Here is a 20,603-nt window from a genome sequence, read left to right on the forward strand (position 1 = left end):
GGGGTCCCCGCACACCGGGCTGTCCGTGTCCCCCCTCGGGGGTCCCCGCACACCGGGCTGTCCCCGCACACCGGGCTGTTCCCCTGTCCCCCCCGGGCTGTCCCCGCACACCGGGCTGTTCCCGTGCCCCCCCCGGACCCCCGTCCCCCTCCCCTCCCCCTCGGGGAAGCCCCGCGCCCCGGCCCCGCCCCCTCCGAGCCCCGCCCCGCCCCGCCCGCTCGCAGCCAATGGGAGGCGGGGCCCCGCCCGCCCGCAGCCAATGGGAGGCGGGGCCCCGCCCGCCCGCAGCCAATGGGAGGCGCGGCCCCGGCCCCGCGGCGCCCGGCGCTGGCGCAGGCGCGGTGCGCGCGGGGCCAAGATGGCGGTGGCGGCGGGCGGTGGGCGCGGGCGGGCGGCGGCGCCCTGAGGAGCCGAGTGCGGCCTCGCGGGGCTCCCGGGGCCGGCCCGGGCCGCCCCCGCCGCCATGGCCCGCCTGGCAGACTACTTCGTGCTCGTGGGATACGACCCCGGCAAGCGCGGTGAGCGGCAGAGGGACGCGGGGGGGGCCGGGCCCGCGCGGGGCCGCCCTGGCCGGGGATGCGGGGCCGGGCGTGTGGGGTGGGTGCGGGGCCGGGGGTGCGGGGTAAGCCCGGGCCGGGGGTGCGGTGTGAGCTCGGGCCGGGGCTGCGGGGCCGGGGGTATAGGGTGGTCCTGGACCAGGGTGCGGGCTTGGGACGAGGTTGCGGGGCCGTCGCGGGTGTGCGGGGTGAGCCCGGGCCGGGCGTGCGGAGCCGTCCCGGGGCTGCGGGCCCATCCCGGGGCTGCGGAGCCGTGGCCGGTCCCGGGCCGGGCAGCTCTTAGCCCCCCGTGAGGCCCCTCTGAGCAGCCCCCGGGGAAGCTCCCGCCGCCCCGGCAGCCGGAGCCGCCCCTGCGCGGTTCCGCGGATTCACGGTTTGGGTGTTTTCAGTCTGTCCCCCTCCCCCGCCATGCGCGAGCTGTCACCGCTCCGGAAACATCGGCTGGGCTCGGAGGGGGGGCACTGCTGTCCTCCGGGCATGTCCCCAGGCCTGGTGCCCTGCGCATCCACAGCCCCAGGGATGGGACATGGTGCTCCCAATCCTGCTTCCAGTGGGCACCCACAGCCCCTGGGATGGGGTGTTGTGCCCCCAGCCCCATTCCCCAGGCACCCACAGCCCCTGGGATGGGGTGTTGTGCCCCCAGCCCCATTCCCCAGGCACCCACAGCCCCTGGGATGGGGTGTTGTGCCCCCAGCCCCATTCCCCAGGCACCCACAGCCGCTGGGATGGGGTGTTGTAACCCCTGCTCCCAGCCCTGCTCCCCCAGGCATCCACAGCCCCCTCAGGCAGGTCCTTGTGCCCTCCTTGCTCTCTCGGATGCTCCTGACCCCCAGATCTGTGGGACACCTCATTCCTTCGTCCTCTCCTGCATCCCTGCTTGCCGTCAGGTGCTAGTGATGGTTGTTTTGGTTGTGGGGTGTCCCTTATTTGGGATTTAGGGTCTCTTTCCATTGTATTTCCTTCTGCTTCCTGCCCCCAACAGCTTCTGGGGAAAATGAGCCTTGGCAGCATCACAAAGGAGGTGAAGTGCCCTAAAATCAGGGCTTTGTTGCAGAACTCCCCCCGAGCATCCCTTCCCACCTGGCACGTTCCCAGGCTGCTGGCTCAGGTGATTCCGAGCCTGTGCTGGGAGCTGCGGAAGGGGAATCCTTGTTCTGCCGTGGGTTTGGTTGTTGTGGGGTGCTGCTGGGGCCAGGAGCTCGGTTCAGATCCACGGTGCCAGGGTTTGCAGTGCTCCCTGAGGATCCCAGCCCCATCCGCCGTCTCTCCAAGCCCGGAGCAGCCGGGGGTCCCTTGTGGAGGGCAGGAGGAACGAGGTGTGTGTGGGGAATGCTGGAGAGCAGAGCAGGCTGCATCCGACTTGGTGTTTCCTGAGGGCTTTCTGATCGTGTGCTGTTGGTTTGGGTTTTGGTTATTGTTGTTACTGTTGTTATTGCAGGCATTTTCCCCCAGTGGAATTTCCCGTTGTCCTGTGGCACTGGGATGAGCAGGAGCTGCTCTCCCGTGGGTCAGACCATGCCAGGGGTGGGAGGGCTGCAGGAGCTGGCGGGGGGGATTCCAGGATTCCGTCTGGGAGCAGATTCCACGTTGTCTCAGGAGCAAGGGGAGGGCTGGAGCGATGCTGCGTGGTTGTACCCCCTTTGTCCCGCTTCCAAGTGCTTCCTCCTGCATCTTCTTCCTCATCTCCTCCCTGAGGATGCTGCAGCTGCTACCTGCACCTTCAAACTGGTGCTTCAAACTGGTATGGGACTGGTGGGGCTGAGGGACCCAGCATTACTTGGACCCGGCGTTCCTTTGGCCTGGCATTGCTTCCAGGAATTCTCCAGGAATTCCTTCCTGGTGTTCCTCGGGTTCCTTCAGCCTGGATTTCCTTGCTGTGACTCCCAGAGCCTGAGTTTCCAAGGGAACAGAAACATCCCACGTGTGTCTGGGGTCATTTGGGATTTGTTATGGGGAGAGGGACGGTGCTGCGAGGTGGTGTGGTTGGCTGTAGTGGGACAGGCAAAAGTAAGAACAGGCTCAGGTGGGATCTTGGGAATTGGGAATTGCTGGCTGGGAGGGTGGGCAGGCCCTGGAATAGAATTCCCAGAGCAGCTGTGGCTGCCCCTGGATCCCTGGCAGTGGCCAAGGCCAGGCTGGACATTGGGGCTGGAGCAGCCTGGCACAGTGGGAGGTGTCCCTGCCATGGCAGGGGGTGGATTGAGATGAACTTTCTGGTCCCTTCCCACCCAAATCACTCCATGATTCTGTGACCCTGGAAAGGGAAGAGCTCACCCTTAACGAATCGTGTTCCTCTGATGTAAATATTCATTTTGTTTTGGCTTAACTCCTCTCTGTGGGGAGGGGATGGATCCAGGATGCCATGGGAAGGGACAGGTCTGGGATGTTGTGGGGAGATGGATCCAGGATGCCATGGGAAGGGACAGGTCCGGGATGCCATGGGGAGGGGATGGATCCAGGATGCCATGGGAAGGGGATGGATCCAGGATGCCATGGGAAGGGACAGGTCCCGGACACAGCCCAAGCCTCCTGGCTGCTGGGATGGCACAGTCAGGCGTGACCTCTCCAGGATGAGGCACCCAGGACTTGTGGCATCTCTGTGACAGCCAAAGCAAACCCTGTCCCATCCCAGTCTGGAGGCATCCTAGTGTTCTCCTGGCCGTGCCCCCAGGATGTGCCAGCCTGTCCCCAGGGATGCAGAGATGGACCGACACCGGCTCTGTGATTTTTGGGATCAGGCTGGCAGCATTCCCGGCTCGCTGCCCTGTTTTCCCACCCCCCTCCCTGCTTAGATAACGTGGGAGGAAGGGCAGCGGCGCTCATCTGCCGGTGACTAATTGCTGTACAGGTTGGGTTGGTCTGGCAGAGCCGTGGGCCGTGCCAGGCTGGGCTGTGCCATGCTGGGCCATGCCAGGCTGGCACCTCCCCTGTAAAAACCCCACCTGTAAACAAAGCTGGGCTGAGCTGCACCAGGGCTGGACGGGCCCCTCGGCACCACCGGAGCCCCGGCGCGTTCCCGGGTGCTGCTGAGTGCCACGGGTTCCGTGCCTGTGGGATTTGTGGTCAGGCAGGGACGGGTTTGCAGTTGGGGATGTGAAAGGGAAAGGTCTGGTGGGGTGATGGGAGCTGAGGTGGCTCTGCAGCATCTCCAGAGATACAATCTCAGGCTGGAGTGGGTGGGAAGGGAGCTCAGAGCCCCTCCAGTGCCAGCCCTGCCATGGCAGGGACACCTCCCACTGTGCCAGGCTGCTCCAGCCCCAATGTCCAGCCTGGCCTTGGCCACTGCCAGGGATCCAGGGGCAGCCCCAGCTGCTCTGGGCACCCTGGGCCAGGGCCTGCCCACCCTCCCAGCCAGCAATTCCCAATTGCCAATCTCCCATCCAGCCCTGCCCTCTGGCACTGGGAAGCCATTCCCTGGCTCCTGGCCCTCCATGCCTTGGCCCCAGTCCCTCTGCAGCTCTCCTGGAGCCCCTTTAGGCCCTGCAAGGGGCTCTCAGCTCTCCCTGGAGCCTTCCCTTCCCTCGCAGCCTGGCTCCATGAGATGTTGCCGTGGCTCAGTGCAGTTTGTGGGAACAAAACCGAAGGCAGATCCAGGCTGGAGCGAGGCCATGCCGGGGTCACTGGGGTCACTGAGTGCTGCTGCTGGAGCTGCCATGACCATGGGGTTTCCTGGAACAGCCCCATGCCCTGGGGCTGTGGTGCAGGGCCTGGGACCACGTCCTGCTCCTCTGCAAGGGGCAGAAAAGGGCTCTGAACTCTCTCAGGGGCTGTGGGTTTGGCTGTGGGACCGGGGCCGTGAGCTGCTCCGGCTGCACGGGGTGTCTGTGATCCAGGCGGGCGTCCGGATGCTTTTCCTGGTTTGTGGAGCCGCAGGGGCTGTGTCCGGGAATGCAGAGCAGAGACACCCCACCTGCCTGGCACGGCGTCCCCGTGTCCCCCAGCTGTGCCCGACACCCGGCCCGCTCCGTGGGGCTGTGTGGGACAGGGGCTCCAGGGAAAAGCGTGGAGCTCAATGCTCCTGGCAGTGGGAATCGGATCCTTCCATGCCAGTGTCTGTTTTACTGTGTGCTGATTGCTCATGTTATTCCCTGGAAATGGATGTTTTTAATTCTCCTGGCTCTTCCCAGCGCCGCAGACAGATGACAGCTTCCCAGAGCTGGGATTGTGCCTGGTTCTACCTTGGGATCTGAGGGGTTTTCTCTGTGCATCCCCTGTGCTCTGAGAGTCCAGGACAGTTCAATTCCAAACTGTGTGGCTGAAGGAGTCTGGAAATTTTGGATAGGGAGCACTGGATGGGCACAGCCTGGATGATGGGAGCCAAGACCCGGCTTGGGATCAATTTGGGATTTCCCAGAGGCTTTACGCTGCCGGATGGCAGGGCTGGATGGGAGATTGGGAATTGGGAATTGCTGGCTGGGAGGGTGGGGAGGGGCTGGCCCAGGGTGCCCAGAGCAGCTGGGGCTGCCCCTGGATCCCTGGCAGTGGCCAAGGCCAGGCTGGACATTGGGGCTGGAGCAGCCTGGCACAGTGGGAGGTGTCCCTGCCATGGCAGGGCTGGCACTGGAGGGGCTCTGAGCTCCCTTCCCACCCAGCCATTCCAGGACTGATCCCTGCTGCAGTCCCGGAGAGCCGGGAGGTGCTGCTGTCCCGTGGGTGTCAGGTTGGGTGTAGATGATGCCGAGGCTGCTCAGAGGCCTCGGGAAATCGCGGTGGTTTCTCTATTTCTGTGCTCATCACCCCACGTTTGTGCCCTCCCTGCACAGAAAGCTCCTCACTCAGCCCAGCCTGGGGCTCGGTGGCTCCGTAGGAGGAGGAGGGTGGCACAGGAGGCAGCCGCTCCGTGCTCGGAGCTGCCTCTTTCTGTGAGGTGTTTGGGGCAGGTTTTGGGGTGGTTTTTGTGTGGGTTGTGTGAGGAGTGAGGGCACAGACAGGACTCAGGACACTCCTGCCCTTCCTGGGGTGCTGGCAGCTCCTGGGGCTGGAGTTAGTTCCTGCTGGGAGAAGCTGAGGTGGATCCACAGGCCAGGGCAGGGCTCTCAGGGCTCATCCCGCTGCTGTCCCTCCCGTGGTTGGGTTGGGTTGGGTTCCAGCTCTCCTGGTGGGACCCATCCGTGTCACTCTGTCGTGCGTGGCCGTGGCTGAGTGACTCAGGTTTGACTCAGCCGGTTCTGGGAACGTCCAGCAAAATCCTGGCCGTGGAAAAGCCCCCGGGGTTGGCAGCAGTGGTGGAGCTGTTTGCTGGGTCAATATTTGCTCAGGGAAAGAGAGGTGGGGAATGGCCCTGCCACGTGCAGAGATGCTCCCAGCCACGTGCCCTGCTGCGGGAAAGGTGGGGATGTGCACAGGGGGTAAATCCAGAGAGGCCCTGGAGCTGCTCCAGGCATGGAGCCCCTCTGGAGCCAGGCTGGGAGAGCTGGGAATGTTCCCCTGGAGAGGAGAAGCTCCAGGGAGAGCTGAGAGCCCCTTGCAGGGCCTGAAGGGGCTCCAGGAGAGCTGCAGAGGGACTGGGGCCAAGGCATGGAGGGACAGGAGCCAGGGAATGGCTTCCCAGTGCCAGAGGGCAGGGCTGGATGGGAGACTGGGAATTGGGAATTGCTGGCTGGGAGGGTGGGCAGGCCCTGGCCCAGGGTGCCCAGAGCAGCTGGGGCTGCCCCTGGATCCCTGGCAGTGGCCAAGGCCAGGCTGGACATTGGGGCTGGAGCAGCCTGGGACAGTGGGAGGTGTCCCTGCCATGGCAGGGCTGGCACTGGGTGATGTTTAAGGTCCTTCCCACCCAGAGCAGTCTGGGGTTCCCTGATTCCATGTGCAGCCACTGGGTGCCTGTGGAAGGGGTCACCCCTCCCACCAGCCCGCACAGCTTCCAGCTGCATCCAGCGGCCTGGGAACTGTGGCTCCTCCGATCCCAGCTGCTCCATTAATCCTCGTCTCCTTCCCTTTGAAGTCCTGCCCAGGAGGAGCAGCTCCGTGGGCTGCGGGTCCCACCCCGTGGTCAGAGGCCGGACAGTGACAGTGACAGGGCTCAGAGCTGTCCTCGGGCAGTGCCAGGGCTGAGGGCCGGGGTTGGGCCTGAGCTGGGCCTGAGCCCCTCCAGCTCCAGCGAGGTGTGTTTGTGGATGGGGAGAGATTCATTATGGAATCTCGGGGTTGTTTAGGTTGGAAAACCCCTCGGAGCCCACCCAGTCCAACCGTTCCCAGTGCTGCCAAGGCCACCACTGCCCATGTTCCCAAGTGCCACATCCACATGGATTTTAAATCCCTGCAGGGATGGGCACTCCAAAGCTCCCTGGGCAGCCCCTGCCAAGGCCTGAGCACCCTTTCCATGGGGAAATTCCTGCTGGTGCCCACCCTGCCCCTCCCCTGGCCCAGCCTGAGGCCGTTCCCTCTCCTCCTGTCCCTGTTCCCTGCCAGCAGAGCCCGACCCCCCCGGCTGCCCCCTCCTGTCAGGGACTTGTGCAGAGCCACAAGGTCCCCCCTGAGCCTCCTTTGCTCCAGGCTGAGCCCCTTTCCAGCTCCCTCAGCCGCTCCTGGGGCTCCAGACCCTTCCCAGCTCCCTGCCCTGGACACCATCCTGGCTGCCCCTCCTTTTCCATGTCGGAATGAACGTTGTTGTTATCGGTGTGGGATGGGTCAGGCTGGACGTGGAGCAGGGAAATCAGAGATGGAGCTCTGGGCTGGTCGTTTCTCCCCCTTTGGAGGGGACATTCCCGTGTCCAGCTGGATTTCCTTGCCAGAATTCCCTGCTGCTGTGGCCAGGGAGGTTGTCCGGTGTTCCTTGGAGTGTACCCGTTCCTGCTTTGGGGAGGTGGCTGAAGGTGAGCTGGACACGGACCTAACCCAGCTGTTGTACCAGATCCTTGCCCCGTTTGTGATATTTTATTTGCTGCAAGGAGGATTTAGCACTTTTCTCTCTGGTCTCTCCGGCCCCAGCTCGTGTTTCTCCCTGAATCCGAAGCCTTTCCTTGCAGCCGGTTCCCTTTTCCCGTTCCCAGCACTGGGCTGGCGCAGCAGCTGCGGTTTCATGGGTGCTAAAAACACAAACAAACCCCAAACTGGAGCTGCCCTGGAGCTGCCCGGGCTGCAGGGGGAGGAGTTAACCCCGAAAACCCCTTTGGTTTGGTTCCCTGGGACACCTGGGGGGATCAGGGATGATCCGCAGGGATTGGACAGGATCTGGAGGAGCTTTTCTCCCACCTCTCTCCGGGATCGTGGCGCTGATGCCTCCAGGGCCACTCTGTTCCTGCCGTGGCTCCGGAGCTCCTGACCACTAAATGCTGCTGTTGTGGCAAACCCGAGCTCGGAGAGCCTGCAGGCCTTGGGGCAGGGAATTCCTGCTCCTGGGAATGATCCTTCACATATCCAGAGCGTGTTCATCCCTTCCGCCGTGGCAGCTGGTCCCAGGGGAGGCCCAGAGGATTTGGGGACTGGTGGGACCCTGTGGGAGGATTTGGGGACCCTGTGGGAGGATTTGGGGACTGGTTTCAGGGGCAGGCAGTGGATGGGGGTCGGGGCATGTGGGGAGCAGCAGTGAGGGCCCTCCCTCTCCCTGCCTCCCGCACCAGTTCCAGAGGTTTTTGTTCATGGAGTGGCTCCGAGTGCCACGTGTCCCCTGGCAGGGAGCAGCCGCACGTTTGGCAGCTCCCGCGGCCTCGTCGCTGGGATCCGGAGAGCCTTGCACGTTATTTTTGTGTCTGTGAGCTCTTTGATCGAGACGAGGCAGCGGGAGGGAGTTTTTGGGGAGGAAGAGCTGAGTGTGGTGTGCGAGCAGCCGAGATGTTTCTGTGGGGAGCTGCAGGAAGTGCAGCAAAGCAGCTTCTCCGTGAGCTCTGCAGCATCTTCCTGCCCCGGCCGGGGCTCTGCTGATGGCCCAGATAAGGCCACTTGTGTCTCACTGTCACTGTCACACCCTTCCCAGAGCAGGGCTGGGGCCGTGCCCGTCTGATCCCAGTGATCCCAGCTGGGATGCTCCGAGGGGCTCGGCCCTGCATCCAGGGGGAGCAGTGACAGCGGCCTCCTGCACACTGTCCTTCTGAAACCTCCCAGTGCTCCTGTCCAGGGCAGGGAGCTGGGAAGGGGCTGGAGCCCCAGGAGCGGCTGAGGGAGCTGGAAAGGGGCTCAGGCTGGAGCAAAGGAGGCTCGGGGGGACCTTGTGGCTCTGCACAAGTCCCTGACAGGAGGGGGCAGCCGGGGGGGTCGGGCTCTGCTGGCAGGGAACAGGGACAGGAGAGAGGGGAGGCTCAGGTTGGATGTTGGGGAATTCCCTCCTGGAAAGGGCTGTGCAGCCCTGGTCCAGCTGCCCAGGGCAGGGGTGGAGTCACTTGGGTCAGTGGTGGCCTTGGCAGTGCTGGGAATGGTCGGACCTGATACTTTTCCAACCCAAACAATTCCCTGATTCCAAGTCAGCTCTGCTCCAAAGCTGCCATAACGTTGCAGTTTTATGTGGGAAAAGTCTCTGCCCTGGTTTTAGGACCTTGCCCTGGTATTTGGTGTTTGTGAGGTACCTGCAGTCCCAGCCGTGCTTCTGTTCATGAGACCTGGGCAGCCCCGCAGCAAATTCCCGTCAGGATGCCCATGCTCATCCTCACCTTCACGTGCCAGCTTTGATGCCCTTCGGCGGGGACAGCTGGCAGTGAGCTCTCCAGGGGCAGGCAAGGAGCTGGAACCGCGGGCAGGTGACGCTGCTCGGGCCTCGCTGTCCCTCGGCAGGGCTCGGGGACACTGCCCAGCTGTCCCTCACCCAGCGCCTCTGTCAGGGCCCAGCCGAGCACAATCGTTGGCTTCAGCCTCGCCCGGCTCCGGCGGGGCCGTGCCGCGGGCTGGCTTTAGGGATGAGCACAACTCTGGTGGCTTCACGCGGGATGAGCCCAGGGAGCGGCAGCTGGGCTCCCTCTGGACAGGCAGGTGATTGGGAAGGACAGGGATAAGCTCCGGGATGGGATCAAGGTGAGCTCAGCAGCCCCGGGCAGGAAGGAGGTCAGACAGTGCCAGGGATGGACGGTGCCGCCCTGATTCCGCACGGGAGCAGCGAGAGCCCCTGGCTGATTCCCGCAGGAATTGTCTGCAGGAGAGGGCTGTCAGCTCCGCCTGGGGGTGTGTCCGGTATTCCCAGGGCTGGGAATTCCTGCAGAGATGTTTGGAAAGCTGAGGAAGGTGGTTTCCTACAACTCCCTGTCAGGAGGGCCAGGCGGGATCGGGCTCTGCTCGCAGGGAACAGGGACAGGAGGAGAGGGAACGGCCTCAGGCTGGGCCAGGGGAGGGGCAGGGTGGGCAGCTGCAGGAATTTCAGTGTGGCAGTGCCTCAGCACCCTCACAGCCAAGAATTTCTTCCCGATATCCCATCTAATCGCACCTGGCAGTTGCCCCTGTCCCAAGCCCCTCTCCAGGTGAGTGCAGCGCTGTCCCGGTGGCGTGCCAGCAGAGCAGGGGGCACAGTGGCACTGCAGACAGTCCTGGGTGTCCCAGAGCCATTCCCGGCCTCTCCTGGCCCGGCTCCTCCAGCAGAGTGGGGCTCTCCTGGGGGGATTTCTGCCTCCCTTGAACTTCTCCTTCCTCCCTCTCCGAGTTCCTCTCGGCTCTCCTGACTCAGGTCTGTGTTTTCACTTCGCGTTTTCTTTCCCTCCGTTTGGGTGGGTTTGGGCCACGTTTGGAGGCTGCTTTGCTGCTGTCCCACACAATCTGCATCCACACTGTTCCCACCTGTCTGTGGCATCCCTGTTTTCCTTTTCCTCCCAAGTCCTGGCAGTGGAGTCACCTCACCATCATTAATGCAGGGGGTGGGAATGTGGATTTTCTTCTGGATTCTCCCACTGACCCAAGGTTTTCCTGGCAACTCTGCTTTTATACGAGGACTTTTTACAAGTGTTGGATCTCTTGGGAATTCTATCGAGGATGTTGGGATTTTGTACTTCTGTTTAGTGCTGGTGCAGAACTCGAGGTTTGCCATGCTTGGCATCCAGGTCTGGTTTCAAGGAGCAGCTCCATGAGCTGCTGGAGCTCCTTCCTTCATCCCCTGGATCCCTGGCAGTGGCCAAGGCCAGGCTGGACATTGGGGCTGGAGCAGCCTGGCACAGTGGGAGGTGTCCCTGCCATGGCAGGGCTGGCACTGGAGGGGCTCTGAGCTCCCTTCCCACCCAACCATTCCAGGATTCCATGACTGCGACCTTGGCCTTTTCAGTGAAGTTTTTTCTCAAGAGAAAGCAGCTCCTTTTTCCTGAAGGCCCTTCCTGAGCATCCATGAGTGTGTGTCCGCCGTTTCTCCTGGCTGTGAGGGATGCAGGTGGCAGCAGGCCAGGCAGAAGGAATGTGATCCGTCATCCCAGCCGGGCGGCACGCGGGGATGAATCGGCAGCACCGCGCTGCCGCTGCTCCAGAAATCCAGCCTGGAGCCTGCCCGGTGGAGTCATGAGACAGGCACAGGGCTTCGATCCTCTGAGTCATCCTGGGAGAAATCTGTTCCCGGCTCAAGGGCCGTAGGAAGCGCGGTGGGAAGCGGAGGGAGCAGCTGGGAGCTGTGGAACCCATCCCGGGAAGGGCGGCGGGGAGTGGGGGGAGGAGCGGGGCTGGGGGCAGCTCCCCCAGCCGGGATCTGCTGCCTTTCCCCATAAAAGGGGAGATTTCCCTTCGCACCTCGTGCAAAGCGTTCGAGAGCGCGCAGGGAGTGGGAGGAGGGAACATCCGAGGAGGGAGAGGCTGGAGAGGCTGTGGGGGCGAGGGAAAGGCTGGGGAGGTGTCGTCTCCGTGGGGAGACAGGGTGGGGCCCGCAGGGATGTGGGGTTGGAGATGGGATGGGGCCCGCAGGGATGTGGGGCTGGAGATGGGATGGGATATGGGATGTGGGGCTGGAGATGGGATGAGGCCCTCAGGGATGTGGGGCTGGAGATGGGATGGGATATGGGATGTGGGGCTGGAGATGGGGTGGGGCCTGCAGGGATGTGGGGCTGGAGATGGGGTGGGGCCTGCAGGGATGTGGGGCTGGAGATGGGGTGGGGCCTGCAGGGATGTGGGGCTGGAGATGGGATGGGATATGGGATGTGGGGCTGGAGATGGGATGGGGCCTGCAGGGATGTGGGGTTGGAGATGGGATGGGGCCTGCAGGGATGTGGGGCTGGAGATGGGATGGGGCCCTCAGGGATGTGGGGCTGGAGATGGGATGGGATATGGGATGTGGGGCTGGAGATGGGATGAGGCCCTCAGGGATGTGGGGCTGGAGATGGGATGGGATATGGGATGTGGGGCTGGAGATGGGATGGGATATGGGATGTGGGGCTGGAGATGGGATGAGGCCCGCAGGGATGTGGGGCTGGAGATGGGATGGGGCCTGCAGGGATGTGGGGCTGGAGATGGGATGGGATATGGGATGTGGGGCTGGAGATGGGATGGGATATGGGATGTGAGGCTGGAGATGGGATGGGATATGGGATGTGGGGCTGGAGATGGGATGGGGCCCGCAGGGATGTGGGGCTGGAGATGGGATGGGGCCCGCAGGGATGTGGGGCTGGAGATGGGATGGGGCCCGCAGGGATGTGGGGCTGGAGATGGGATGGGGCCCGCAGGGATGTGGGGCTGGAGATGGGATGAGGCCCGCAGGGATGTGGGGCTGGAGATGGGATGGGGCCTGCAGGGATGTGGGGCTGGAGATGGGATGGGGCCTGCAGGGATGTGGGGCTGGATGTCCTGAGCAAGGAGGCAGTTTCAGTTTGAGAGGTGAAGTTCCCGTCTGTGCCCAGTGGGAGCACTGGATGCAGCTCCAGGAGGGTCGATATCCCTGTGAAGTTATAAAAACGAACAAAAAACCCCAAACCAGGCGGCCCCACCTGCCCCAAAGCAGTCCCAGCTTCTCCTGGTGTTGTCGGCCTGTGGAATCGGACACGTCCTTGTTAAGGATTGTACCCCAAATTATCTGGGATTCCTGGGAGCGCTGCAGGGCAGAGCAGCTGGCAGCTCAGCTGGCACCGTGGGGAGCCCCAGACTGGTGGGGAAGGATGGATGGGGACAGGACAGAATTCCTGGCAAGGGAAGGGAGCAGAGCGTGTCCTGCCCCGGAACCGGAGGGGTGCGGAGGGACCTGTGGCTCCCCGAGGCAGCACCTGGAGACTTGCTGAGGTGTCCTGGCTGCAGTGCCAGCCTGGGGCACCCGTCCCACCCCGGGCAAGGCTGCTGTGGGATTTGCAGCTCTTCTGCCAGATGGAGGCTGCCGGGCTCCAAGTAAATCCCGGGATTTACTGGGGTTTCCTGGCGTTCGGCTGAGACAGGGCTGGAGGTGGTGCTGGGTTGGGGGGCGTGGGGGAGGGAGCGTGGATGGGTCAGCCCCAGAGAGGGACCCCAAGGAGTCACAGAACAGGGTCAGGGAATCCTGGAATGGTTGGGTGGGAAGGGAGCTCAGAGCCCCTCCAGTGCCAGCCCTGCCATGGCAGGGACACCTCCCACTGTGCCAGGCTGCTCCAGCCCTAATGTCCAGCCTGGCCTTGGCCACTGCCAGGGATCCAGGGGCAGCCCCAGCTGCTCTGGGAATTCCATTCCAGGGCCTGCCCACCCTCCCAGGTTGCTGGAACTCCAAATAAACCCCAGTAATGGGTGAAGGGGGGGAAGGGACCTCGGGGTGTGCTGGATGACATTGTGCAGGCACCGGGGGAGCTCACCTGGGGGTGTTTGTGCCTGGTGAGAGCTCACCTGGCTCCAGCTGCTCCAGCTGCCCCCCACGTGCAGCTCTTGTATTTCTGTGTTCTGTTGGTTGTTTTTCGTTGAATCACGGAGTTGTTTGGGGTGGAAAACCCCTCGGAGCCCATAAGTCCAACTGTTCCCAGCACTGCCAAGGCCACCACTGCCCCTGTCCCCAAGTGCCACATCCATATGGATTTTAAATCCCTGCAGGGATGGGCACTCCAAAGCTCCCTGGGCAGCCCCTGCCAAGGCCTGAGCTCCCTTTCCATGGGGAAATTCCTGCTGATGCCCACCCTGCCCCTCCCCTGGCCCAGCCTGAGGCCGTTCCCTCTCCTCCTGTCCCTGTTCCCTGCCAGCAGAGCCCGACCCCCCCGGCTGCCCCCTCCTGTCAGGGACTTGTGCAGAGCCACAAGGGCCCCCCTGAGCCTCCTTTGCTCCAGGCTGAGCCCCTTTCCAGCTCCCTCAGCCTCTCCTGGGGCTCCAGACCCTTCCCAGCTCCCTCAGCCTCTCCTGGGGCTCCAGACCCTTCCCAGAGCTCCCTGGCAGTGTCCAGGGGGTTCTGCTGCCTCTCTCTTGCCTCAGACTCAGGAAGGATCCAGGCCCTTGAAGGTGCCCACTTCCATTTAGGGTATATCCCTGCAGCACCAGGTCCCGGTGCTGGGAGCAGCGCTGAGGCTTTGACACACAGGGATTCCCGGGATCACCTGGGTTAAGTCCTCCTGAGCCATTTAAAGTTCATCTGAGGGACAGTGGCAGTGTCACCAGCCAGGCTGGGAGAGCTGGGGGTGCTCCTGGAGAGGAGAAGCTCCAGGGAGAACTGAGAGCCCCTTGCAGGGCCTAAAGGGGCTCCAGGAGAGCTGCAGAGGGACTGGGGACAAGGAGCCAGGGAATGGCTTCCCTCTTGCAGCCGTCTGGTTCTCTGTCCCTGAAGTCATTTCAATGGGATTATTTCACATTATTTTCCTTGGCTCCGCTGCCTCATCGCAGCCCATGAGGCCTTTGGGGTTCATGGAATTTTCCAAGCACTGGGGTGGCTGGAAGGGAGTGACAGAAAAAGGGGGACGAGGTGGGAATGTCACCGTGCACCACCGCAAAAGCAAAGTCCCATCTCGTGGCCCTGGCTTTGGGCAGAAGGAGGATGAGGAAGGGGCTCTGGAGGAGCGGGGAGAGTTGGAGGCTGCTCCCAGATCTTGGATCTCTTCCCAGAAATGTTTGCTGGAAAATGTGGACTCTCCTCCCTCGGTCTGGAGCGAGGGACAGGGACGGGGTGGGCTCATCCCAGCTCTGGCTCCGGTCTGGGATGGGTGGGAAGGAGGGGATGGGAAGGTGGTGGGTTTGTCCTGGCTCCGGCTGCAGTGTGGGATGGATGGGCTGTGGGGAATGGGAAGGTGCTGGGCTCATCCAGTGCAGTCCTGGTGCTCCGTGTCTCGGTCCAGAGAGATTCGGGTCCCATTTGGGCCATTTTTCCCACTTTCTGGTCAATGCAGATATTCCCACCAGGAGCCTGTGTGTCCTCCCTCCCTCTGTGTCCACCCAGAGCTCCTGGACATGGGGCTGTGCCTGTGTCCCGAGCCGCATCCCCCCGGAGTGCTCTTGGGACCGGGCTGTTTTCCCGGAGCCTTTTGGGGTGAGCGCTGGGTTCCCGTTCCCGGCGCGCTCCCACCGCCGTCGCTCCGCGTTTCCAGCGGCGCCGGGAAGGCCGGGCCCGAGCGGGCCTGGGATTTGTCTGTGGGATTTATCCCAGCCCCGGGTGCCCACGCAGGGATTATCCCGAGGGCCTGCCTGGCTCCCTGAGCTCCGCCGGCTCTGGGAATGTCGCTCCTGCTCTGGGATGGGGCTCAGGGGGATCCCTCCCGTCCTTCCTCCCTCGAGCTCCATGCATCCAGAACAGCCTTGCCTTAATCCATGTCCAAGTTTGGGATGCTTACGGCGTGTTTTCCCTATTTTCTGGCCATTAGCCTGTGGTTTTGGGGGTTTTGGGTGGTTTTTCCTGGGACTGGTGTGTCTGGAACCAGCTGTCCAGGCTGTGCTGCTGAAAACCCCGGGGGGACGGGGTCAGTACGGACATCACTCAGTATTCCTGAAAATCCAAGTGGGACAGGAAGCTGACGTTGGAGAAGACATTTGAATTTTCAGTGGTTCTGTCGAATTTCTTGTTAATTCCCTTTTTTTTGTATTTTTCAATAGTTTGTTGCTCATTTTCCCCTGACCTTTGCTCCGTGTCTGACTTGGTTTTAGCCTCGTGTGTCGTCTTGGTGCTTTGGGGTTGTTTATTCCGTTGTTGAACTCTTTAAGGGTTGTATTTTTGTCCAGCTTGGTAAATCCCAAGATGTTTTTCCTGCCTTTGGCTGAACTGGGGGTCAGTCACTTTGTTGAGGGTTTGGAAAAACCTAAACCTACGCCAGAGATGGTATTTATTTGGGTCAAATTCCAAGTTTTGTTTCTTTTCTGGGAAAACAGGGTTTTGCTGTGGGGGAAGTGAAGCTGTTTGGGGCAGAGGGGTGGCCATGGCCGTGCTCAGGGTGGGCCCTGCACTGGTGGCTCTCCCATTCCATTGGGGACAGGAACTGGGATCGTCCAGGCGTGTCCTGGATGCTGCTCCCACATTCCAGGGTGCTCCCTGCAAACATCAGAAGATCACTGGGAGCACAGGGGAGGGGGGATTCTGCCCCTGTGCCCCCTCAGGTGAGAGCCCACCTGCAGAGCTGCCCCAGCCCTGGGGACACAGCAGCACGACCTGGAGCTGCTGGAGAGAGCCCAGAGAGCTGGGCTGGAGCCCCTCTGCTCTGGAGCCAGGCTGGGAGAGCTGGGGGTGCTCCCCTGGAGAGGAGAAGCTCCAGGGAGAGCTGAGAGCCCCTTGCAGGGCCTAAAGGGGCTCCAGGAGAGCTGCAGAGGGACTGGGGCCAAGGCCTGGAGGGCCAGGAGCCAGGGAATGGCTTCCCAGTGCCAGAGGGCAGGGCTGGATGGGAGACTGGGAATTGGGAATTGCTGGCTGGGAGGGTGGTGAGGCCCTGGCCCAGGGTGCCCAGAGCAGCTGGGGCTGCCCCTGGATCCCTGGCAGTGGCCAAGGCCAGGCTGGACATTGGGGCTGGAGCAGCCTGGCACAGTGGGAGGTGTCCCTGCCATGGCAGGGCTGGCACTGGAGGGGCTCTGAGCTCCCTTCCCACCCAAACCATTTCCTGACTCCACGGTTCCCGGTTTTCCTGGCACAGCAGCAGCAGAGATGAATGTTTGCTCTCTCAAGTCTGAGCTGTCATTCCAAGGCTGGAAGCTCCATGTGTGGAGTGTGCCAGGCACATCGGTGAGGAGCACTCCTGCTCCTGCCGGAGTCTCCTCTGCTCCATGGGTCTTTCTTCCTCCAGTGAGTCTTCCCCGTCTTCCTCAAAGTCAAAATGGTCCAAGGATTTCAGTTGAGTTCTTTCAGGAAATGGAAGATTTCAGGCTGGTGGAGGTGCAGGGGCTCCTCAAGTCACATGGAACCCTTCAACCTTGTCCTCTGCTCCCCAGGATCCCCTTCCAGGGCGGCTCCAGGTGTGGAGCCGGAGCGAGGGCCCGGCCCCTGCCCCGGCTCTGTTGGCTTTGGGTGGAGGAGCAGAGTTGTGTTTCCTTCTGGGAAGGATCTGAAGGAGCAGCATTTCCCAGCCCTTCCCATCAAACAGAGCCTCTGCCACTGACCAGGGTGTGGCTGTGCCTTGGCTTCAGGGAATCCTGGAATGGTTGGGTGGGAAGGGAGCTCAGAGCCCCTCCAGTGCCAGCCCTGCCATGGCAGGGACACCTCCCACTGTGCCAGGCTGCTCCAGCCCCAATGTCCAGCCTGGCCTTGGCCACTGCCAGGGATCCAGGGGCAGCCCCAGCTGCTCTGGGAATTCCATTCCAGCCCCTCCCCACCCTCCCAGCCAGCAATTCCTTCCCAAGATCCCATCTAAAGCTCCACTCTTTCGGCTTAAGCCGTTCCCTGTGTCCTGTCCCTCCAGCCCTTGTCCCCAGTCCCCTCTCCACTTGGCAAACTGGACTCTCCAGGAACTTCCACTGAATTGGGGAATTTCAAGTCGTGCTTTGTGTTGATGTCTTCCCAATATCCCATCTAAATCTCCCCTCTTTAGCTGAAACCCCTGGGATGAGCTGGGAAGAGCCCCGTGTCCTGCTGAGCTCCAGGAGCCGGCCCGGAATCGCTGGTCCTGGTCCCGGCACAGCTGGAGCCGAGCGCTGTCGGCAGCGGGATCGGGCTGGGAGCAGCTCCGGGGACAGGTCTGCACGTGGCACCTGGGATCATGGAATCCTGGAACATCCTGAGCCTGGGACCCACAGGGATCACGGATCAAACCCCTGGCCCTGCACAGACCCCCCAACAATCCCCCCTGGGCATCCCTGGCAGTGCTGTCCCAACGCCCCTGGAGCTCCGGCAGCCTCGGGGCCGTGCCCATTCCCTGGGGAGCCTGGGCAGTGCCCAGCACCCTCTGGGGGAAGAACCACTCAGCTCCATGACCTCAGGACTCATCCCGGCCTGTCCCAGGCTTCCCAGATAATCCGTGGGGGGGATGAGGTGGGTTTGGGGGACCTGGGTGTTGGTGGGATCTGTTGGGAGCAGTAGCAGGAGCTGCTGGGAGTGCACTAAGCCCCGGCCGGGCTCAGAGCTGGCAGCACTCTGTGGTGCTTCCATTCCCACCTCCCTGCTCATTCCCAAGGGTTAGAGGTGAGGAGCTGCTCCAGGTCACTGGGGCAGGACTGGGACCACGGCTGGACCCTCTGGGGTCATGTGCGCCTTGGGGTTTGGGGGAACAGGGATTGGTGTTCCCAAGCCTGGGCAGAGCAGGGCTTCTCTCAGGGCTGTGGGGTCAGGCTGAGGGACAGCTCCAGGCTCCGGGGCTGCTGGTGCTCCGTGGGAGCTGTACCTGCTTCAGAAAATTCCCTGGTTCTCGGGGAAATGCCCATGAGGAAGCTGAGGGCTCCAGGGCAGGGTCACTTCCCCATCCTGGAGCAGTCTGTGGTCAGTGGGGTTTCAGTTCCCCTTGGCGTCGGCCTCTTCCTCCTCACTAGCGAGGGCCCTCCCTCCGGGAGGGGATTCCCTTCTGCAGCACAGATCCTGTGAGGAGCGGCTGATGGAGCTGGGAAGGGGCTGGAGCCCCAGGAGCAGCTGAGGGAGCTGGAAAGGGGCTCAGGCTGGAGCAAAGGAGGCTCAGGGGGGACCTTGTGGCTCTGCACAAGTCCCTGACAGGAGGGGGCAGCCGGGGGGGTCGGGCTCTGCTCCCAGGGAACAGGGACAGGAGAGAGGGAACGGCCTCAGGCTGGGCCAGGGGAGGGGCAGGGTGGATGGTGGGGAATGTCCAGCCCTGGCACAGCTGCCCAGGGAGCTTTGGAGTGCCCATCCCTGCAGGGATTTCAAATCCATATGGATGTGGCACTCGGGGACCCCTCAGTGGCATTCTCAAGGAATTCTCAAAGTTCCTGTACTGATGGGACATTTCCTCCCGTTGCAGTTCTGGTGGCTCTGGCGCTGCCGAGCCCGCCTGAGGCCCCTGTGGAATCTGACCTGATTCCCACTTCTCCGTTCCTACCTGGCCGTTCCTGTCGTTGTCCCTCCCTGCAGTTTCCCCCCTGGATGCGCCACGCTCCGGCGGCAGCTCCGGCCCTGCGGCTGCCGCCTGTGTGGGACCAGGGAACAAAAGCTCCTTCTGCCCTTGTGGGAGATGTTGATGCTGGCAGAGCATGGGGGGAAATGATCCCTGTAGGGTCGAGACTAACTGAGCCAGGGCTTGGATCATTCCCTGTTCCCTGGCAGGACGGAGCAGGGAGGGACTTGGGCACCCGCGTGTGATCCGTGAGGCACGGCCCTGGCTGGGGTTTGGGTTTGGGGTTTCCCTCTGTCCTTGGCTGCTCTGCAGGGAATTGCCCGGCTCGGATGGGAGAGCGGCTGGCACTGAGGCCTTTTGTCCTGGAGCTCAGAGCTGCTCTGTGGCTGGATCCTGTCCCATTGTCCCTGTGCATCCCTTTGCTGGCTGGGAACAGCTCTGGAGCCAGGCTGGGAGAGCTGGGGGTGCTCCCCTGGAGAGGAGAAGCTCCAGGGAGAGCTGAGAGCCCCTTGCAGGGCCTGAAGGGGCTCCAGGAGAGCTACAGAGGGACTGGGGCCAAGGCATGGAGGGCCAGGAGCCAGGGAATGGCTTCCCAGTGCCAGAGGGCAGGGCTGGATGGGAGATTGGGAATTGGGAATTGCTGGCTGGGAGGGTGGGCAGGCCCTGGCCCAGGGTGCCCAGAGCAGCTGTGGCTGCCCCTGGATCCCTGGCAGTGGCCAAGGCCAGGCTGGACATTGGGGCTGGAGCAGCCTGGCACAGTGGGAGGTGTCCCTGCCATGGCAGGGCTGGCACTGGAGGGGCTCTGAGCTCCCTTCCACCCCAACCCATTCCATAATTCCCACATATTTTTCCTGCAGGGCAAGAGGGGCCATGGGAGCAGCCGGGGCTGTTTTTAGGCCGTGGGTAAATGCTGGCAGCCCCATAATTATCACCTGGGGTGCCAGGGGAGCTGGGAATGGCTCCCCTGGGAGGCAGCTGGAATTTGGCATCAGGTAAAAATAGCAGAAGTTTCTCCCCAAAATGCTTTTAGCAGCTCTGGCCACGGAGCCGCGGCCGGACAGCGGCGCTCCCGATGGACACTGGGATCCTCCTCCCCAGGGAACTGAGCCACAGTGCCCAGCCAGCTCCAGGTCATGGCATCATGGAGTCATGGAATGTTTGGGTGGGAAGGGAGCTCAGAGCCCCTCCAGTGCCAGCCCTGCCATGGCAGGGACACCTCCCACTGTGCCAGGCTGCTCCAGCCCCAATGTCCAGCCTGGCCTTGGCCACTGCCAGGGATCCAGGGGCAGCCCCAGCTGCTCTGGGCACCCTGGGCCAGGGCCTGCCCACCCTCCCAGCCAGTAATTCCCAATTCCCAATCTCCCATCCAGCCCTGCCCTCTGGCACTGGGAAGCCATTCCCTGGCTCCTGGCCCTCCATGCCTTGGCCCCAGTCCCTCTGCAGCTCTCCTGGAGCCCCTCCTGGGCGTTCTCCACCCAGCTGGGTGTCACTGTCACCTGGCTGCTCTTGGTAGAATCCCAGAGAATTTGGGGTCCAACGGGACCTTCTGAGATCACCTGGGATCCCTTAAAGCAGCTCCTGGGCCCTCACAGCTTCCAGTGCTCCTGGAGGGCTCCTCCAAAGGGATCTCCGGCTCCTGCCGCGTGCGTGAGGCGGTTGGAGGTGCTTTGGGGAGGTTGGAGGCGGTTTGAGGCGGTTTGAGGCACTGTGGGGCCGTGTTCCCCAGGGATTTATGGAGAAGCTTCCTGCTCCAGCCGTGGCTCCGGGTGAGCAGCGGCAGCTGCGGGGCCGTGTCCGTGTCTCGCTGCCAGGAACGCTC

The 20,603-nt window shown here is 62.7% G+C and overlaps 1 protein-coding gene across 6 annotated transcripts in view; it reads left to right on the forward strand.

The window, feature by feature from the left end:
• The first annotated feature begins 394 nt into the window (after window positions 1-394).
• The window catches only part of SBF1 (SET binding factor 1), a 64,372-nt gene continuing 44,163 nt past the window's right edge, over window positions 395-20,603 (forward strand). For 5 of the 6 annotated variants that reach the window (XM_048300798.1, XM_048300800.1, XM_048300801.1 and 2 more), the window contains exon 1: window positions 395-518. In XM_048300798.1, coding sequence (XP_048156755.1) covers window positions 464-518 — 55 coding nt within the window. In that variant the 5' untranslated portion in view covers window positions 395-463. The remainder of the gene's footprint in view (window positions 519-20,603) is intronic. The other variant, XM_048300802.1, reaches the window with a different exon arrangement.

Source organism: Corvus hawaiiensis, chromosome 4, assembly GCF_020740725.1.
Source record: "Corvus hawaiiensis isolate bCorHaw1 chromosome 4, bCorHaw1.pri.cur, whole genome shotgun sequence".
Lineage (NCBI taxonomy): Eukaryota > Metazoa > Chordata > Aves > Passeriformes > Corvidae > Corvus > Corvus hawaiiensis.